Source organism: Trachymyrmex septentrionalis, unplaced genomic scaffold (genome assembly GCF_001594115.1).
Source record: "Trachymyrmex septentrionalis isolate Tsep2-gDNA-1 unplaced genomic scaffold, Tsep1.0 scaffold83, whole genome shotgun sequence".
NCBI classification, from domain to species: domain Eukaryota; kingdom Metazoa; phylum Arthropoda; class Insecta; order Hymenoptera; family Formicidae; genus Trachymyrmex; species Trachymyrmex septentrionalis.
Window position 1 is genome coordinate 643370 of NW_017306018.1, and position 21040 is coordinate 664409.

The window sequence follows — 21040 nt, forward strand, 5'->3', positions numbered from 1 at the left end:
TAAGAAATCTATATGATGTTGGATGATAAAAGAATGAAGATGCATGAGATTGCTAGTGCTGTGGGCGATTGAACATATATAATATTTTGTATCAATATTTGGGCATGAAAAAGTTATCCGCAAGATAGGTGCCGCGATTGTTCACAGTTGACCAAAAACGAAATCGTATGAGGTGTTCCAAGGACTGTTTGCAGCTGTATCAGCGGAATCCACAGAACTTTAGGCGTCATTTCGTCACTGTGGATACATCACTACACGCCAGAGGCAAAACAACAGTCCAAACAATGGGTTACCAGCAGGGAATCTGCACCAAAGAAGGCGAAGACCGTTCCTTCAGCCGGGAAAATTATGGCAACGGTCTTTTGGGATTTGCAAGGAATAATCTTCGTTGATTATATGGAAAAGGGTAAAACTATTGCAGGTACATATTATTCATCGTTATTGGACCGTTTGAAAATTGAGCTACAAGAAAAACGTCCACGGTTGGCCCACAAGAAAGTCCTTTTCCATCACAATACACCAGCTCACTCCTCTGCAGTTGTGGCCGCAAAATTGATGGAATTAAGGTTCCAACTCTCGTAATCGATGGAATAAAGTTCCAACTCGTACGTAACATCCCCCTATTCTCCAAATTTGACTCCCTCGGACTATTACTTGTTCTCCAATTTGAAGAAATGGCTAGCGGGAAGGAGATTTTATTCAAACCAGGAGGTGATTGCAGAAACAAATGCCTATTTTGCACAGTTGAACCAATCCTATTATTCGGATTAACAAATTGGAGCAGCGTTGGACAAAGTATATAAGATTAAAAGGAGACTACACATTGAAAAGTAAAAGTTTTATCCCGAAAAATTAAGTAGTTTTCATTTTTGCACACGGACTTTTCAAACCACTTTCATATTTAAATAAAATCTTTAGTTTTATCATTAAAAAAATATTTAAAAAATCATATAAAAAAATCATTTGTTTCCTAATTTAAAAAATTTTACGTACACTGAAAAGCAAAAATGAGCTTGTACTTTGATGTAAGTTGGTGTAGATGAGCGTATCATCGCACTTATCACAATAACTTGCAGATGAAGCGCTCATCACCAACTTACACCAAAGTATAATACAAGCTCATTTTTGCTTCTCAGTGTACTATATAAAACTCTAGATTAATCTAAATCAGATATCTCGTTATTTTTACCCATTAGCAATTACTTACCTGATGCGCCAGTTTTTGGATAAAAAGCTTGAAACCACTCCTCGGGTATAAATCCATGTCTAACTGGAGATGGATCAATCAAACGTTTAGGACGAGTTGGCTCTACTACTGACGAAGCACTTTGTGCTCCACGCACAGTCGTAGACAGTAACTGAGCTATGATAGATAACATATAATATTATCCAGAATTAAGAATGTTAATTCATAAAAATGAGTTACCGATACTTTTTGTAAAAAATAATTCATTACCATTATTCGTTATTAATTTTAAAAAATAACACATTATCTATTATTACTTATTGTTAGAAAGTAACTAGTAAAGATTCCTTACTTTTTTGCAGGGATGAGAACTGTTATTCTTATTATAACATATTTTTTATTATTTTTTATAACAATTACATTATTAAAAATCATATTATTTAATAATTAATATTAAATGTAATAATTAATATAAAAACTTAAAATTTTAAACTAGTCTCTATATAACAAGCTTTTCTTTATATTAAATTTATCTAATAAATGTTCTAAAATTCTTTATACATTAATATTTTTATTTTTTAATATATACTTATTTTTAAGAATTTAGATTGTAATTCACAATCCCACAGATTTTATAAAAAATGGTTATCAAATACTGTTTTTAATATTGTATTAAGATTATAATATTCATTGCCAATATTGAAAATTTATAATTCACATTACATATAAGACCGGCGAAGTAAATTTTTCTTGTGATAGAGTAGTCAAATAAAGTACACATATGTTTTTTTGTTTTTCTTCAACTATTTATTTATGAATACATGTAGCTCGTCGAATATTATTTTTACTTCATTGTTAAATTCTTCTAAATCTATCATTCAGTCTCTTCCTTAAAAAATAAATTATGATAACCAAAAAAAGGAGATTCCATCAAGAATCAATCAGAGCAATCTACATTGTTCATTGAAATATCGCTAATAAAAAATCCAATAAATTACTTGTTAAAAATTAGTAGCTTGACATGTTTAAATATGAAAATTTCACACATGTCAAATTCATGTGTGAAATACTTTACCATTTCACATACAGATCACTAGTACTGGTTACATATAAGTATACATACTACAGATTTTTAACATTGGCAATGACTATTGGAATACTAATTGTAAGATATAAAATACAAAAATATTTTTCAACATTAAAATTTCTATTTAAATAAAATATTTCTGGCCATATACAATTAAAAATCATGCGATCTATTGAATAGATATAAGGATAAGAGATTAGATTAATGAATATATTTGTTACCATTACAGACAGAAAAAACAATTATTACTGAAAAAAAGGAATGGTAATAGTAATGGCATTATAAGTAATGCGTTACTCTCTTTTTCCACAATCCTGAATTATTACCATAAAAAATTAAAAGATATATAGATTTTAAATGGATATTATGCTTCTTTAATATACAATAAAATATAAATTCAATTTTTCGTGCACATCTACGAAAGATAAAAAGACAATTGTATAGAAAATAAAAAATGTCAAAAAATAGGTATATTCAAGAAAGTATACTTGTATATCAATTATCCATAAAAGGTTAGAAATCTATTTTTAAAGGATAAAGCTTAAATACTATAATAATAATATATATAATATATGTAAAATTTATGATAGATATTAGAAAAATAATGAAAGAAATTGTGCACGAATCTAACTGTTATTACATAATTAAAAAATTCAACTTTGTAATGAATTAACCGACATCACCTATTCATTGAGTGTACTTATTATAAAGTATATAAAAATGTAATAGGAATCATTGCAATTGATTTACCATTGCGGAGAGCCAACCTTGATAACATTTTATACCGTATGTGACTGCCACTTGCCAAAACTAGCAACAACGATTCACCATCCTCAGCAGGACAATAATGGCGGATTTAGATTAAGCCAGGAGCATGGATGCCACTAGAGACTCTCTAATCAAAGTTGCATCACTAAACAGCCAATTTTGATTGGTCCGCCATTTTGCAGCAATTCCCGCTTATATTTGAATAACTGTATTGTAGGCGATACGCATATATTTATAATAATTATTTTATAACAATTATTTTTAATAAATTAATATAAAAGCAAATATAATGGCATTTATCTGAACATAGTTTACATAAATTATATATATATATCACTTATAATACCACTGACGGGATATTATTAAAGACCGTCGGTCCTGGACAAATTTTCGTGACTATGAGGTCCCAGGGGCTCGGGGATAAAGAATGATGACATTACCGACAATTAATAAAAATTTACTACTATATTAACATAAATATTTCAATAATTTATTATTAAATTCAACACTTTTTTATTATACAAATGTTGTAAAGGGTGTTTTTTTAAGCCCGATAGAATTTGAAATTGTAAAAAATAAAACAAAAAATTAAATTTTAATAAAAAAAATTTTTTTATTTTTTTCAGTATATTGTACACTGGCAAATCATTATGAATAGACTCACGCTTGAACAACGCTACCAAATTATCCAAAATTAAGATCCGTTCTGTAAACTATCGGTGAAAATTGCTTCATTTAAGTTGATTTCGAGAAATAGAACTGTCAATTGGCCTCCAAGGTCGTGCGATTTGACCCCTCTCGATTATTTCCTCTGGGGCTACTTCAAGTCTCTGGTTTATGCTGATAAACCAGCAACAATTGACGCCTTGGAGGACAACATTGTTCGTGTTATTCGTGACATACGGCCGGCACTGCTCGAAAAAGTCACTCAAAATTGGACGTCCAGAATGCGCTTCGTCAAGAACAGCCGCGGTGGCCATATGCCCGAAATCATTTTCAATTGTTAATGCCATACATTGATCTTTCGAATAAAAAAAAATTTTTGATTATAATTGCATTTTTGTGCTAGTTTTTACAGTTGTAAGTTCTATCGGGCTTAAAAAAACACCCTTTATAAAAAAGTACGTATATTTTTAATGCTGTAATATTTTATATATTGCCGAAAAGTTGTAATTTTTTTTCTGCAGTTATCATCTCTATTGATAATCAAATTTGGATGGTAATATTAAAATTCCAGTTTTAAATTCAAGATCATTAAGAAAAATTCAAGATTATTAAGAAAATTTGCATATATCTTTATATAAAAGATGTAAAAGATGAATTATTTAAAAGAATAATAAAAATTAAGACATAATAGAATATAAAAAGTACTCCACATATGTACGCGAACAATTACTAATTACGTGTACGTTTAAGTAATTAAACGCAAATAATATAGTGATTGAACAAGTGCTAGAGATACCACAAAGCAAAGCGCGAAATATACGACGGTATCCGTTTTATCAAAATCATGTAAAATACGAATAATTGAATAAACTGTTGCATATTTTCATACGCGACAGTTGGGTATTCGAACGGCGAGCAGCGAGGAGTGGGGAAGCATCAAGCGTGCCGCGCGGCAAGTGGTTGACTACGTCATCACTTTGGCATTCGCTCAGCGACGTTGCTACGAGACGGTAGTGGTACGAATCGCTCCGAGTGTCGCAATAAATTCACAAAAATTAGGAGGTAACAATGAACGCAAATCAATGCTCATAATGCGACTCGTGAACACATCGAAGCGACTGCTGTTTCGTCAAAGGTATAAATTATTCAATCACAGGCTCGAAATAGGCGTGTCGAAATATACGGCAGTTTACAAATTAAGAATTGTCACGATTAGATCGGTACCTGTCCTCTTTAATGGTCATGAGTGATAGCACGTTGAGGACTTTATATCACTCAATTTTCGGATCGAAAGCGTACGATGCATAAATTTAGATCTATTGAATTTTACCGGATAATATATACGATTAAAATAATACTTTATTCTTTTATTTAAAATATATATTTTGAATAAAATTGTTTTAAATATATATAACCAACCTCTGAGTCAAAGGACTTATTTAAAATAAAAGATATAAAGTAAGACTTTATATTACATAAATAAAGTAAAATCCAATTAATATTTCATCACGGAATTAATGTAATAATTTATCATATCGATTTTCTCGAAGAAAGAATAAATTGTTAATTATTCAACAAGAAATGATCGTCAATTAAACTTTGAATCAACATCAAATTGATGTTAAAATCATCGAATTTATATCGATTCGATATCAATTCGATGACTCATTTTTCCCTGGATAATATTCACTTTTTAAAAATAAAATTTTTTAAAAAATATTTTCTCTGTACGAATACTTTTTGTATTCACTGTACATATCTACGAAACTAATAAATCGTGAAGTATTGTATTATCAGTTTCTTACTCTTAATGACTTAAATTTTAACAGTCACGCGAACTTCCATAAGTGCCGACCGTCTATAATATTTTTTATCCCGTTGGTGCTAATTAATACTATTATATGTACATTTATTTATAATAAAATTAATTACCGCATTACATAATTTGTACATGTATAGAATTTTACAAAAATGTTTAATGTCAGGAGAGCTGAACAAAGCTTATTCATCGAAGAACATTAAAAACGTAAAGAATTTAAGAATATATTAATTTATTTACTTCGTAATATGCGGTATTTCGACAGTTAGACGGTGTGCGCGTGGCCTTGGGGGGGTTGGGGTTTGTTTTGCAAGCGGCGGGGAACAGGCGGCGCGTCATGATTACGCACAGTCGCTGCGTAATGCGTAGTCATTCCACTACGGAGATTCGTGCAAGCAGGTAGTTATGCCGCTCTTTTTTATTTTCTTTGAAATGTACTCGTGACAAGTACGATGTTTTGTACTATCTAATACAGAACATCATACTTTAAATTCCAAAAACTGATTGTAATACAATTTGAAATATCAAATATATGTACAGATGAATTGTGTGCGTAACGAATGTAAGAAGCAAAGCAAAAACGGTGCAGTATGTAAAGCCTATGTCTATTTATCGGAGATTATTAAAAATGTAACGAATAGATTATTTTACTTATTTTGTTATATACGTTAATATTTCGACAGTTAAACGATTGGCACGCGGCTTTGGGGATTGTTTTGGCGCGGAAGGGCGGACGGGCGGTGCGTCATGTTTACCCGCGCAGTCATTTCCTTACCGAGTCCGAGGCCGAGTTACTCGTACAGGTAGGTAACCATGCTACGTGCCGCTCTTCTTCACATTTTGTTTGGAAATGTTATCGCGAAGAATGCTAAATATAGTATGAAACGTTGGATACGGTCAACGCGATGCTACAAACGTTTTGAAGCGTTTTTTAATTGGTCCATCAAAAGCTTCAAAGCATTTGTAGCGAGACTTTGACCACAGCTGTTGTACTTTATGAATACTCATGCATCTTTCATGATAAAAAAATTGAGCGTAACTTTGAAATTATTTATTGATAATAAAAGAAATGTTTCTCTTTTTTATTAATTTTTAGCTCATTCCATTCACTCTAATCGTATCTTACAGACATCGTAATAAGAGATTCAGCTCTTTTATCTGCTCTGAATTTATTTGTTTGCAAATTTGTGTTTTTGATATTTACTTCTAAAAGTCACCGATAATTGCACAGTAATATAAATAATCTAGTATATTACATTTTTCAGATGATAACTTCCCTCTCACGGGTACACCTTGATGTGGTGGGAGGGCTCAGTACCTAAAGGATATTTATACGAAAAGAATGATTTTTTTCAAATATCTTTTCGGATCTATTTAAATAATACATTTAGATAAATTTTTAGATATTGAGTAAAATCATTCTATTCGTATAAAAATCCAATGGGGAAGCTAACGTACCCTCGTCGCCGATTTGAATATAAACGAACCGCAGCCGGTTCGTCGCGTCGCGCGTTTGCTTCGGGAGTGCCGTTCAAGCTATCGGACTCAAGTTTATAGTCCGCGTGCGATTATAGTGCATTATTCGCGAGTGTTTTACGCGAGTGTCCTGTGCGAGGGGATGTTCCAACCCAATTCTGAGAGGAGGAGGAGGTCTGGGAGAGATAGCGGGCACCGGCGGAGCAACCTTACGGTAAATATCAACTTTTGGCTTATGTAAAAATTAATTTTTTTTTTTCTGTTTATTCTTGAGTCGCTTTCTTTTACAATAATTTAAAAATGATAATTAGAACAAAAGAATTATTTTAAAATTATTTTGAAATTTTATAAATACGTAGTTTTAAGATCATTTTAGAAAATGCTCGGGAAAAAATGTTTTATATATAATTATATATATTTATGTATAATTAAATAAAATTGTACATATTTACATATAAATATGACATATAATTGTATATATATGTCCATCATATAATATTTTTTCCCGGGTGTATAATCTTTATAAATATTTAATTGAATGGTAAACAAAAAAATTCGAAGCTTATAAAAATTATTTATAAGCTTATAATACATTTTAAAAATTATATGATTATTTGCAAGAGAACTTTGCATTTAGTAAATATTTTTTTAATTATTTTTTGTTGATTGATTTTTTCTACTCTATTTTAATTTGGATTTTACATTCTTTCTGTTACAGAATCATCGTAGCAACGTTACAGATATAACTCCGCTGTTGCGCATCGAGTTGGTGAGTAATGAATTAATGTTTTTATTGAGGTAACAGATGTGTGGTAATGTCATTAATATATTATATGTATATTTAGATGCATATATGCATCAATTTAATGAAAATATACGGATACATGCACGTATAACATTCCATACATCCCTTGCCTAAAAATGAATAAGTTATAACAGATTAAGATAAACTTAATCTCTTTATTATGTAATTTGTTGTATATCCTGTTAAATTTATAACATCACGTTACATCCAGTTTAAATTATTTTTAATCCGGAATAATATCTTATCAATGTTCACACGTAAAATGTTAAAATGGAATCAGTCAACTAGGCGTAGTAATGTAACAGCGATGTCATTACACTTCCTGACACAATGATCATCGAAACGTTTTTAAGTTGTTAATGCGTCGAACATCGAGTCTCATCGTGAATATATTTATATACAGAGTGTCCTGAAAGTTTTTGTCAATCGCTTTTATGTAGATAGAGTGGACTAAACTGAGTCGAAAAGTCCTCTACTATTTTGCAATAGTTAACAAGATATTAATTACTACCTTTATACAATCCACAATTCTAAAAATATATATACATATATATATTTCCATACACCATAAGAATATCTATCATTTATCTATAATTTTTCATTTCTGATATTCTGTAATATGATATGGATGATAGAATACGATCTATAAAAGAGACAGTGAAAAAATATTATATGAAAACGGTATAAAATAGATATATTTTGTATTTTTTTCGTATTCTATATTCATATCTTTTCATTATATATTATACCTATATTTTTTATTTAATTTATGATATAAAATTCTATGGACTATGCTTTTCAACTGATTCCCACATAGGTATTTTCGGGATGTATATCACGCAACTCCTGAAAAGAAAATAACAAGTGAACATTAAAAATGATGAAAATATGTATAGTTCTATATGTATAAAAAAATAATGTATTTATGTGTGTATACACGTGTATGCGTATATATGCGTAAATAATAACTACATATATGAAATCATATTATCAAATCAAAATGTATTCGTTTGCTTTTCTATATCAAATTATATGAAATTATAGCCTATATTAAAAATATCATAAACTGTATGAAGAAATATTTGAAACTGTCTGTATTAGAGAGATGTATGTATTAAAACTTACGAAGGACATTAGGCAATCCGGAAATTCAGAAAATTCTGAAACATTGCATGCAAATAATTTATCCGTAACATAAAGCTATTTTTTGTTTGTGCGGAAATTACTTCTTTTAAAAAGTGACACTTCGAAAAAAATTGATTGTCTTTTTTCGAAGCAAATATCGTCAAAACTATAAGAGATAGAAAAAAACTGTTCTGAATAAAATTTGAATGGTTTTAAGAGTACTTTATAATTATAATAAAATGTTTCTTTTTATCATTTATTCTATACCTCCACTCTCACCTCTATATTTTCAAAAATTTTTATTATAATTATAATATACTCTTCAAAACTATTCAACTTTTATTCAAAACAGTTTTTAATCTTTTATAATTTCAATGATATTCGTTTCAAAAGAAAAAAAAAACGATATTTTCAAAGGAGATTATCATCTTTTAAAACCGTAATTCCATAAAAAAATGTTTTATGTTTCAGATGAACTTATTTTATTTGCACACAATGTTTAAGAAATTTCTGAGTTATCTAATGTCTCTTGTTAGCTATTTATACTATAGATAGTTGCATATTTTAGATAGCACTACCTACAATTATATTGGGCAACTTTTGGATTTAAAAATTTGGCTGTCAAACTATATAGTAATGTTATTTAATTAATATTTTTTATAAGAAATAAACCATTCTACTCAAAAGTATTATGCTCCTAATTGCAAAAATAGTGAGTAAAAAAAATCCTTCATTTCTGTTCATTTCACGATAAGAAATGAGAATTTGGACAAAAAAAATTCGGTTTGTGAATCATTTGCAGTAAGTAGTTATTTTTAATATCGCATTAATATTAATTTGATCAATAGAGATCAATAGTATTTACTATTGTATGACTTATTTCATATTAATCATCAGTTTTAATTTTTCATATTTATAAGATACAAACAGTCTCAATGTATTTTTTCATTTCAGCTTCGCAATTACAAAAAGAAGTTCTGATAGATTAATCTTCATTCAGCTATACGAATACAAAAAGATTGTGATCTGTACTTAGGATTATTAATATTGTTATTTATCCTTAAGTAATTCGATAGGATGGTTTATTTACATTAGTTTATCCAATGATAGATACTTCGAGCAATCTATTTTTAAGATCAATATTATCGACTTAACTGGTCTTAGCCTAAGACACTACCATGTCTCTTGATACATAATTGCTGTTTACCCAGACAGAACAAAATCATAATAAGATCAAAATGATAAGATTACGATTAATAATATCATGATACCACTTAATCATGATAAGATCAAAATTAAGTAGAAATTATTTTATGAAAATGATTTGAAATTCGTATTGAATAATAACCATTTTGAATAATGATACACTTAATATCTTCTAATAATTATATTAGCGAAAGTGAAATTATTTTAAAAAATCCAAAAAGTGTATATTGAGGTGTATATATTGTCGTACAGATATAGTGCTTTTGTTGCCCTCTTGAGATATGCAGCTAACATATATTATTTTTAATAAACAATTTTGCATCATATAAATTAATTAAAAATTAAAAAAATAGAAATTATTTGATATTATATTTTATATTACATTATATATTACATTAGTAAATTATATTACATTAGGATATTATATCATAAAATTTTTTAATTGAATTTATAAATTGAATTCTTTAAAGATATTTAAAATTGAATAACCTGCGATATAATTGTGCTACGGATTTTTGTAAATGTAAAATTAAAAAGTTCCGAAAAATATATTTTTAAAGAGTCATTCATGCAGAATAAAATATTTTACATACATGCAACATATGGTAGTGGCTAGTCTTTGCTTTCTCTCGTTCTACTTCTTCCTCATTGGCTTCCCGATTCGGTAATATCGATAACCCGTCCATATTCAGTGGACCAAAAGTCCAACCGCCGTCGCCATCAAATTTCAACAATAATTTGTGATATTTTGCGAGTGATGCCACTCGGTGAGTGATGGTTAACAGAGTGATTCCTTTCTTCTTCGCGGTTTCGTACATTATTCCTTCAGCTTCGAGACTGACAGCACTTGTGCATTCATCTAATAGAGCGTATTGTGGAGCGTGGTAAAATAGTCGAGTCATTGCAAGCCGTTGTTTTTCGCCACCCGATAGAGTAGAGTCCCAATCGCCGAGAGCATCGAAACCTTCCGGTTCTCGTTCTACAATACTTCGCAGATCCACATCATCTAACAATTGTAACAACTCTTCATCCGAGCAATTCTCCGATCTGCAACATGAAGGCAGTGCATATCTTTTTTATTCATATTTTAATGAAATCAAATTGCTGTATATAAAATGTATTATATTTGAAATATACATAAGTATACATATGATATATATTATAAAAATTTAATTAATTATAATTTGCTTGGTAAAATAACTGATACGATTTATTTAAAATAAAAAATAAAAAATAGGTTCTAAAAACTTATTTAAAATATTAAAAAATAGATCAGAAGAAATTTAAAATAATAAATACTAAATAACTATTTCATTTTTTAAATTTAAAATATATATTTTAAATAACTTTATTTTAAATATGATCGAGTCCTGATAATTTGATAATTATATAACTTGAATTGTATTAGTTTGATTAAATGTAACAATATAATTTAAATCTGTTTCGGTTTTTATTTTTAATGTAATTATATAATATATATGAACCTAGAATGCGCTGGATAGATAATTTGATCTCGGAGACAACCCACTGTCATGTACGGCTTTTGTGGGATATAAAATAAGGCAGGTCTGATATGCTTAGAAGAACTTTTTTCAGCTGGTCTGACGAGGGTTCCATCATAAACAGGCCAAAGACCAGAAATGATACGGAAAAGAGAGCTTTTACCGCATCCATTAGGTCCGGTGATTAGTAGATGATCGCCTGGTTTTATCTGTAAATTATAAATAAATATATATAATAATACATACGTATAACATATAAAGATGTATATTTATCATATTCTATTTGGATCTAATAAAAAGTAATAAAATAAAATGAATATAATGATACAAAAATATGATAGAAATAAAATAATAAAGACAATATATAATTTTATGTAATTAAATAAAATTACGTATACATATGTATTTATATATAGAATAGTAATATAATGAGTATATAAAGTAAATGCATAATAAAATTCCTGATTATAGTACGCATATCTTTCGTGAGGTTAAACATTGGAATAGCTAATGGTTCTGTAATTATGTAAAATGACGATACTTACGTGGACTGTTAAGTTAGGTACAATTATTTCGCAATTAGGGGTGACTATCGGAACGTTGATTAGGCTTATACTACCATCCGTGCTTTCGCGAACAATTCCTGATAAACAATAAAGTCACGTATAATGATTTTCTCAGAAAAGTCTAACATAAGAAGAAAGTAACAGAAACGTAAACGAAACTTCTAGGAAGCGAATTGAAACAAACGTAAACGTCTCTTTTATAATATATTTCGTTGGTTCACTTCCTAAAAGTTTCGTTTACGCTTCTGTTATTTTCCCCTTATGTTAGATTTACGCGATTTTTATTTCCGCTAGGGTTAGAAGTTTCCAAATTGATTTCAAGAATTAACTCTAAGTGTTGTTACGGTTTTTGCCGGACGCGCTGTATATTTCATAATATTTAAAATTATTTATTAATTTATCAATTAGTAACAATGTTAAAGTATCATTTTTTAAAAGTAATTCCAAAATATTACAAAATATATATTAGATGTAGTAAAAAGTCATCGCGTTTTTTTAAAAGACATCTATCAGTAAAAACCGCAATTACTTTCTTACCAACAATATAAATATATCTTGATAGAGTAAAGTTTCAGCTTTAAAAATCTCTTTTTTAAATTATACGATACGACAATTTTTAATGGAGTTATGAGCAATTAAAGTCAAAATAATTCTTTTATTTAATCCGCGATAACTCAGTAATCAAAAGTCGTAGGAATATTAAAAAAAAACGATTTTGTAGGGAAAGTATCAAGCTTTCACGATATGTAATCGAAAATTTTCTCAAATTCGTTTTGGACACGTTACAAATCCACAAAGTGAGAAGAAAATTTTTCGTCTTTTTCAGCTCGTAGTTTTTGGTATGTAAAAATTATCAAACTCATATAAACTTAAAAAATGTGATAAGCTTTTAAAAGTAGAAATTTCAAGCTTTAAAACCCTTTTTTTAAATTTGAATTTCATTCATTATTGACGAAGATATTGTATATACAACTTTGAGCTAAAAAATACGCGATGACTTTTTTACTACACCTAATATTAAAAATAATAATAATAAAATCAAGTTTTATTTAAGCATTATTTAATTAATCAAATATTATTGTTTTATTAGCTATAGATTGAAATCATTTAATTTACCTTTTATTATTGGGGTACCGTTATTAAATTCGATCACTTTTTCCGCGAATTCAGTGTTACTATTCAAAAAAGACCTTGGTGAAGTAGTAACGATGTTCCTCCTATATTTGCAAAGCGCAGCATCCTTAAATACGTCTAACATTTCGCTGACACGCGCCGCATATCCCGCCAATGCAACTAATTCCTATTTTAATAAAAGTTATAAGTATCTTAAGGGTATCTTTGAAATTTTTAAGTGTGGTTTTCATTTGGATTAATTTTTTAATCTCAAAATATAATAGAATTAGAGAAATTAATAACGATTAAGATACGTACTTTATAAGACGACATAAGTCGTTCAACAGCATCTGCTCCAGAGCTCAAAAGATTTTTTGAAGTGGTTAGATACCTCGTTCGTTCACTCACACCATCTAATTAGTAGACACAAGGATAAAATATATTTATTTGTAGTTATTATTAACATTTATATTATAAATTATTATATGCTATCATTAACTTTCTTTTTCTTCTTTTTTCGTACAGTATATATAAAAATATAAATAACAATAAGTAAATATTATCCGATTATTTATCTATCTTCAAACACATTTCTATACTGAAGCGCAATTTGCATGAACTAAAAATCGTAAAAATGTACGCAAAAATAATATATAGGAGGCTTCTAAATTCTCTTTAACCGGCTCCCTTTTTTTTATTTGTGTTATTCACTTCTGCTTCAATTTGAGACTGTGTTTCAAGACTGACAAATATAATCGACGTGCATGAACTGGAAATTGTAAAAATTTACGCAAAAATATCGCCAAGATCCACTTTGATAAAAAAATAATATAGTTTAATAAAAAATAGTACTTCATATAAAATATGTATAGAGAGTATATAGTTCTATATAGACATAATAATAATATAAAATTATAAAAATGTTCTATGAATCTATAAACTATAATGACATCATTATTACTATTTTCTTTGTATGAGATGTTATGTTTAAAAATATCAGTGCTTGCTCATTGTACGTACTATCGCTATCTGCATTAATCATCCTACTGCCCAATGATGTAGCTGTTGTATTATAAAGCAATGGCATTGCGATAACGAGAAGTCCCGTACCAGACCACAAGTACTTCATGAGGAATTGTTCCAGCATCACATACCATAATTTTACAGCGAGAATACGATGCAAATGCGTCACTAAAGACTTATAAGCGGAATTCAAATAACGATGTTCCGTATCATGACCCCCATAGAATGCGATTTCTTCTGCATGCACACTAATACGAGCATGTGCTTCTCTTAATTTCCCGCGTCGTGTTGCTTCTTCGGCAACTAACTGACCAAACTTCGGTGAAGCAAAACGCAGGATTTGTCCGGTTAAAGCAATAACTGCTGCTGCTAATAATGGTCCTAGATAATAAAATATAATAATAATAAAAGTTTATATATACATACATAATAGTTGACTTAATTCTCTTTTATACACATATATAATCAACACTTCTTATTCGCGGGAATTACGTATTCGACAACTGCCGCAAATACGGAATCCACGAATAATAGAATGGTTAAATGTATATTAAAGTATATGGGATACGTTCCAAGAAGAATTAATTAAACAAAAAGTCTAAGAGGCTCGACAACTATAGGTATACTGACAGGCATACGATTTTCTAAGCGAAACAACTTCAACCCCACCTGACCATTTTTTCCCGGCCATGGAGCGTATGACTTTCTACGAAGCGAGGTCCATTCTATCTCCTCCATCTCTCTAGAAGAAAGTCGGTCATCCCTTGATTGGGGAGGTAGGTGAAGCCTCGCTTTGCGTGGAAAGTCGATCACCCCTAAGCAGGAGGGAAAGGGAGAGGTGATGAGGTAGATCTCGCTTCGCATGGAAAGTCGTAGGCCTCTAGGCAAGAGAGAGATGGAGTGGATCTTCTTTCGCGTGGGAAAGTTGATCATCCTTAAGCAGGAAGGGTAGATTTTTAATATTGTATGTGTGTGTGTGTGTGTATGATAGAAATAAGATATTATTTTTAACTTTATTTATTAATAACTTTTGAACAGAACAGTGACCGTCACCTAAAACTTTTTCAACGTCACTTCAGAGTCATGACCTTAACAACATATGTCAAAGTCAAGGTTATCGACGTAGTATCCGTTAATTATCCCTGGGGGGGGGGAATAACTATTCCTTAGAATATTAAATACTGACGTGTTTAATTTAACTATTAAAATTTTGTATCTTTGGACTGAGGATAAATTGTACGTTTTTACTATTTGTTGGTGATTTGTTTATTGTCTGTCTTTATTCGTGAGAACATTCAAAAATTTTTAACCGTTTTAATAATTATTTCAGTTAGCTGTAACTTTAATTTACATTCGATCCGTTTTAGTAATTTTTATAGTATCAACATCAATTCAGCAAGAATTACACATCTATGACGACAACCTTAATTTAAATAATATACCATAGAAATTTTATTTACATTATTTTGTATTTATATAATTTCTCTTAACCATTGTTACTACTTCTATGACTTTATTCAATTTATTATTCAATTTATTACTGCACTAAAAATAAAAAAAAGTGATTGAAACGTCTACTAAATCATACTATATTATATAAGAATAAATTGTAAAAAAATGTTGACGCATCAATAACGCGTTGACTCATCGCAACTATTTTCTTCTCTCTCTCTCTCTCTCTCTCTCTCTCTTCTCTTTCAAATTTTATTTGAAATTCTGAGCCTTAATTAGTTTAAATAACATTAATCATTAGTTAAAATCAATTAAGTTTTAACTGATCGGAGTTTAGTATAAATCACTATAGAAACATAAAGATCTCACCTGGTATTGTTTTTGCACCCATTTTGTGTGAAAATGAAATGAGCGCTATACCGACTAAAGCACAGTCTAATAGCGGTTTTGTTAAACTAGAATATAGATGTGCTACAGAACTGGCTAGCTCTGACAAGTCATCTGTTAGCCTTTGCTCGGCCCCGCCAAGTCTGGTGTCTAAAGCCGATACTCTATAGTAAGTCTGTTGACTCAGGTACATCTTGTAGGCGTGTTTCACTAGACGCTCCCTGCAACAAATAATTATATTTTGTTCTACAGAATCTTTTTATCTAATCTAAATGAGGATACTTTTATTGCTTTTAATCATATTCATGATAGAATGGTAAATGTAAATTTTTATACATGAGAATGTATAAAAAAGAAGTTATATTTGTTATATGAAAGTGAGATATAACAATTCACTTCTTTTGGTTATAATACACAAAAGAAAACATATAGTTGCTTTAAAAAAATATGTATGTAAAATGGACAATCTCTTAAATAAGCAACTATGTGTTTTCTTTACACCAATTGATTAATCTCATTATTCTGTTCATAAAAGTATTAAGGTATAATTATTAAAAAATTAATAGTTTACGATATTTAATATTTCATGTCAATATGTACTAGAATAAAATATTAAAGTATCTCATAAACAATTATTTTTTTTATATCAATATATCCTAATACTTTTATATGATATCAATTAGAAGAATCATATTATGTAAAATAAATCGTATAATTCCATTTAAAAAAGTGAAAGTGACCATATATCTTTTCAGCGCCTCCACCTAGAAAAAAAACAACATGATCAAAATACATCTTCCACGAAACCGTTCCTTTCACTTTCATTCAAAATATTTTTTCATATATTAAAAATAAGCGAGATATATTCAAGATGTTTTATTTAAGTAGATTACCCTGTATGATATCTACTTACTCTAGTTATCTATATACTCTTCTCTATACTATCCACTTATTTAAGTTACTTAATTACTTATCTACGTTATTTTTTCACTTGTTGATGTGACTTACTTATCCGTATATCTATACATATATTTGTGTGTGTGTGTGTGTGTGTGTGTGTGTGTGTTTTGTAAGGGGTTAAATATATGGATGGCATATCATAACGAACATTCTTCTGGTAAAGAATATGTGGATGTACAAGGTGTCTGATAATTAAATAGTGTCTGATAATAAAACTGTCGCAGTGGAAGAATCGACTAAACTGAATCGAAAAGTCCTCTACCATTTTGCAATTTTCGCAATAGTCAACAAGATATTAACTACTAAAAATTGCCGAATGTTGGTCTTTAATAATTTTTTACTCAAATACTATCAACTTTACAGAAAAACAGCAAAAAATAAACATTGTTTATTTTCTTCTCTCATAGAGTACTGAGAATTTTTTCAAAATTTTTTAATACCGTATTTTCTCCGATTGGCAAAAATAGTTGCTAGTAAGAAAATGCAGTACTAAAAAGCTCATTAAAAATTCTGAAAAAATTCTTAGAACTCTATGAGAAAAATAAAAAATTTTTGTCTCTTGCTGTAAAGTTGATAATACTTGAGTGAAAAATTATTGAAGACCAACATTCGGCAATTTTTAATTAATATCATGTTAACTATTGCGAAAATTGCAGAAAATTGCAAAGTAGTAGAGGACTTTTCGATTTAGTTTAATCCATTTTGCCGCTATGCAAGAGTTGTATTGTTAATTATCAAACGCCCTGTATATATGTATTTTAAAATATGAGTGCGACCGTCAGAAAACAACTGTCTTGAACAGTAGCAGCACCATGACTAACTGCTCATGCGCCCGATAATGTTAAAAACAAATGACAATCAGTTTATCACGTACCAAGCGATGAGATCGCTAGAAACTTCTAGGTCGCTCGCAAAAGAAACATTCGTAGAACATAACGTCTAAATTATGCATAGAAAAAAATTTGTCTCGTCATTCCTCTGTCTCTGTGCTATCTCTCTGGTCTATACTATCACAATATACATATATAGACATATATACTATATATTAGGTTAAGTAAAAAGTCATCGCGTTTTTTTAAAAGACATCTATCAGTAAAAACCGCAATTACTTTCTTACCAACAATATAAATATATCTTGATAGAGTAAAGTTTCAGCTTTAAAAATCTCTTTTTTAAATTATACGATACGACAATTTTTAATGGAGTTATGAGCAATTAAAGTCAAAATAATTCTTTTATTTAATCCGCGATAACTCAGTAATCAAAAGTCGTAGGAATATTAAAAAAAAACGATTTTGTAGGGAAAGTATCAAGCTTTCACGATAGGTAATCGAAAATTTTCTCAAATTCGTTTTGGACACGTTACAAATCCACAAAGTGAGAAGAAAATTTTTCGTCTTTTTCAGCTCGTAGTTTTTGGTATGTAAAAATTATCAAACTCATATAAACTTAAAAAATGTGATAAGCTTTTAAACGTAGAGATTTCAAGCTTTAAAACCCTTTTTTTAAATTTGAATTTCATTCATTATTGACGAAGATATTGTATATACAACTTTGAGCTAAAAAATACGCGATGACTTTTTACTCAACTTAATATATATATATGCTATATACAATGTATATAGTATATATATAATATATATATTAGATTATTAAAGTATGAAATGTCCATTTTTTGTATTACTATTAATAGCAAACGTAACTTCGTTTATAAGAACAAATAAACAAAATTTAAATTTAAAAAAATCTTAATAGCTTAAAATCTCTACTTTCGAAGAGTCCCTATATTTTTTTTAGCTTCTGTCACGTGTTCAAAAAAATTTAAGAAAATTTTCGACTTTCATGAAAGTTCAAAGCTTTCTCTACAAAATTGTTTTTTTTTTTTAAATTGTTCTTAAAATTTGTTATTATCGAGTTATTGTGGATTAAATGAAAAAAGTGCACTTTGACTTTAATCGCTCATTACAATTTCGTAAAAAATCTAAATGTAATTGAAAAACCAGATACTTAAAGTTGAAATTTTGCTCTATCGAATGGTATAATTATTAATTTTTTAAAAAATATGTAGATATTTTTAATAATAATAATAACGCAGAAACGTTTCGTACTTAATGACCTTATATATTGTGTATGTATGTATGTATGTGTATATATATATATATAAAATAGGAAATTAGAATAAATCAAAGAACGAAACTCTCTCTATATATATATCTACTATGTATATATGTATAGAGTTTCGTTTTATTTTTTTAATTTTTTTCTAATTTTCCATTTATCATCTTCTCATTTATCTTTTGTTTTAAATGTCGTATGATATGATAAGGTTGAATGAATTTAATGATGCTACTTTAAAGAAAATAATTGAGGAATTGAAAAGAGATACTAGAAGCATGCGATTCAACATGCTAGAATCTCGATTCCCCTGAAAAAGAGAATTATCATTATTTCCAAGAAAAGGACAAATAAAAGCATTCACTCATCCATATCAATGGAAGCAGAGGGAATAGCAGGAGCGTACCTAAAGCTAAGCGCCAGCCGACCTTCCAGGTATCTGATAGCGGAGTTGACGAAGGTGGCGGGCAAGGCGATGGCAAACCATCGTGCGAGCATTAAGCCAAAGCCGCGTACATCACGCAAAACTATCCTCTTCACAATTTGACCTTCCAATTCGGCAACATATACCGATAGAAAGGTTCTTGCCAACAACGTCAGTGTTGCACATGTCAATAAACCCGTTTCTCGGGTACGCCATCCTGGTACCATAATCTTCAATAACATCATCAACTGTCGGAAAAAATCACGATCCAATCCGACTGATAATCTTTGTTTTCCTCCGCCATTTTCAGTAGAGCTGTTATCAGAAGAATTATTTCGAAGAACGGTATTTCTATTGTGCTCAGAGTGAGATTGATTACTTTTCTTTTGAGTGGATTGTTTGAGGCGAGTAAGAACGTGTGGGTAAGTCAGTTTGAGGAGATACAGTGCCGTAGCGGCTCCGGCGACGCTGCGTGTCAGCGTCTCTTGTCGCACGCCGTAGCGCGCGGACGCGCCGTCAATTAGCTTTGAGAACACTGACGACATTCTTCGTCTTCGTGTCTTCGGATGAACATTGACAAATTACCAAATCTTAATAGCGCCCATCCCACGCTATCACGAAAATTACGATGATGATGGTAATAGCGACGCATCTACGATTCAATTCCGTTTCGTTGCAATTCGTTGCAGTATATGCTATTTTAGACGCAAGCGAGAGCGCCTGTTGCGATCGTGCACACGCGGTTACATGAACGCATACGCACGTGACCATTCGGGCCGGCCATCAGCTGGCAACTAACGCTTACCGCTTACTCTCGCGCGATGGAGAACTTACAGTTAGCATCATTCTCGCGCGTAGCCCTCTCCACGACTTCAGTTCTCGTTTCAGTAGATTAGCGCTTTGTGTGAGTAAATGAGTTAAACTTTCTTATTCGCTCAATGACACGCAATCGTTTACAAATAAATAATAATAATAAGCGATTCATGAATAAGCAAGATGCATTAGAAGATGAATTTTTTTATTAATTTATTGAATAAATTCATAAATTGAAATTATATATATATATATGATAAGTTTTTAAAATAGAGAGAGATATTTGAAGAATTTCAAAGTTGATAAGATTAAATTTTTTTGATTTAAAAAATATTAATTTAATATTAAATTTTTGTGGAAAATTTTATAAGTTTTAAGATTATATTAATTTTTATAATTAATTTTTGTATACTTTTTCGTAATTTTGTGTAATTTATAATTACATTTTTATTTTCTTTATTTCAATATTCTATAATAATATTTTAACGCTTTTGAAGCTTTCAAAATTTAATATTTTATATATATTATATAATCAGTCTATATTTGC

At 29.6% G+C, this 21040-nt stretch overlaps 2 protein-coding genes across 2 annotated transcripts in view; both read right to left on the bottom strand.

The window, feature by feature from the left end:
- LOC108754982 (ATP synthase subunit b, mitochondrial) overlaps window positions 1–3149 on the bottom strand; it is a 5280-nt gene extending 2131 nt beyond the window's left edge. The window contains exons 1-2 of the mRNA XM_018497678.1: window positions 3024–3149; window positions 1208–1363 (exon numbers count right to left, since the gene is read on the bottom strand). Of these exons, the coding sequence (XP_018353180.1) occupies window positions 1208–1363; window positions 3024–3051 (184 nt within the window). The 5' untranslated portion in view covers window positions 3052–3149. The remainder of the gene's footprint in view (window positions 1–1207; window positions 1364–3023) is intronic.
- A 5428-nt stretch (window positions 3150–8577) lies between these two features.
- LOC108754965 (ATP-binding cassette sub-family D member 1) lies at window positions 8578–20448 on the bottom strand. The gene is made up of 9 exons (XM_018497646.1): window positions 19663–20448; window positions 16164–16402; window positions 14340–14723; window positions 13638–13732; window positions 13323–13506; window positions 12186–12283; window positions 11623–11849; window positions 10732–11185; window positions 8578–8653 (listed from the first exon to the last, which is right to left on the bottom strand). Exons 1-9 carry the CDS (start codon window positions 20223–20225, stop codon window positions 8606–8608), a joined length of 2292 nt encoding a protein of 763 aa, XP_018353148.1. The 5' UTR covers window positions 20226–20448; the 3' UTR covers window positions 8578–8605.
- Window positions 20449–21040: the final 592 nt, after the last annotated feature.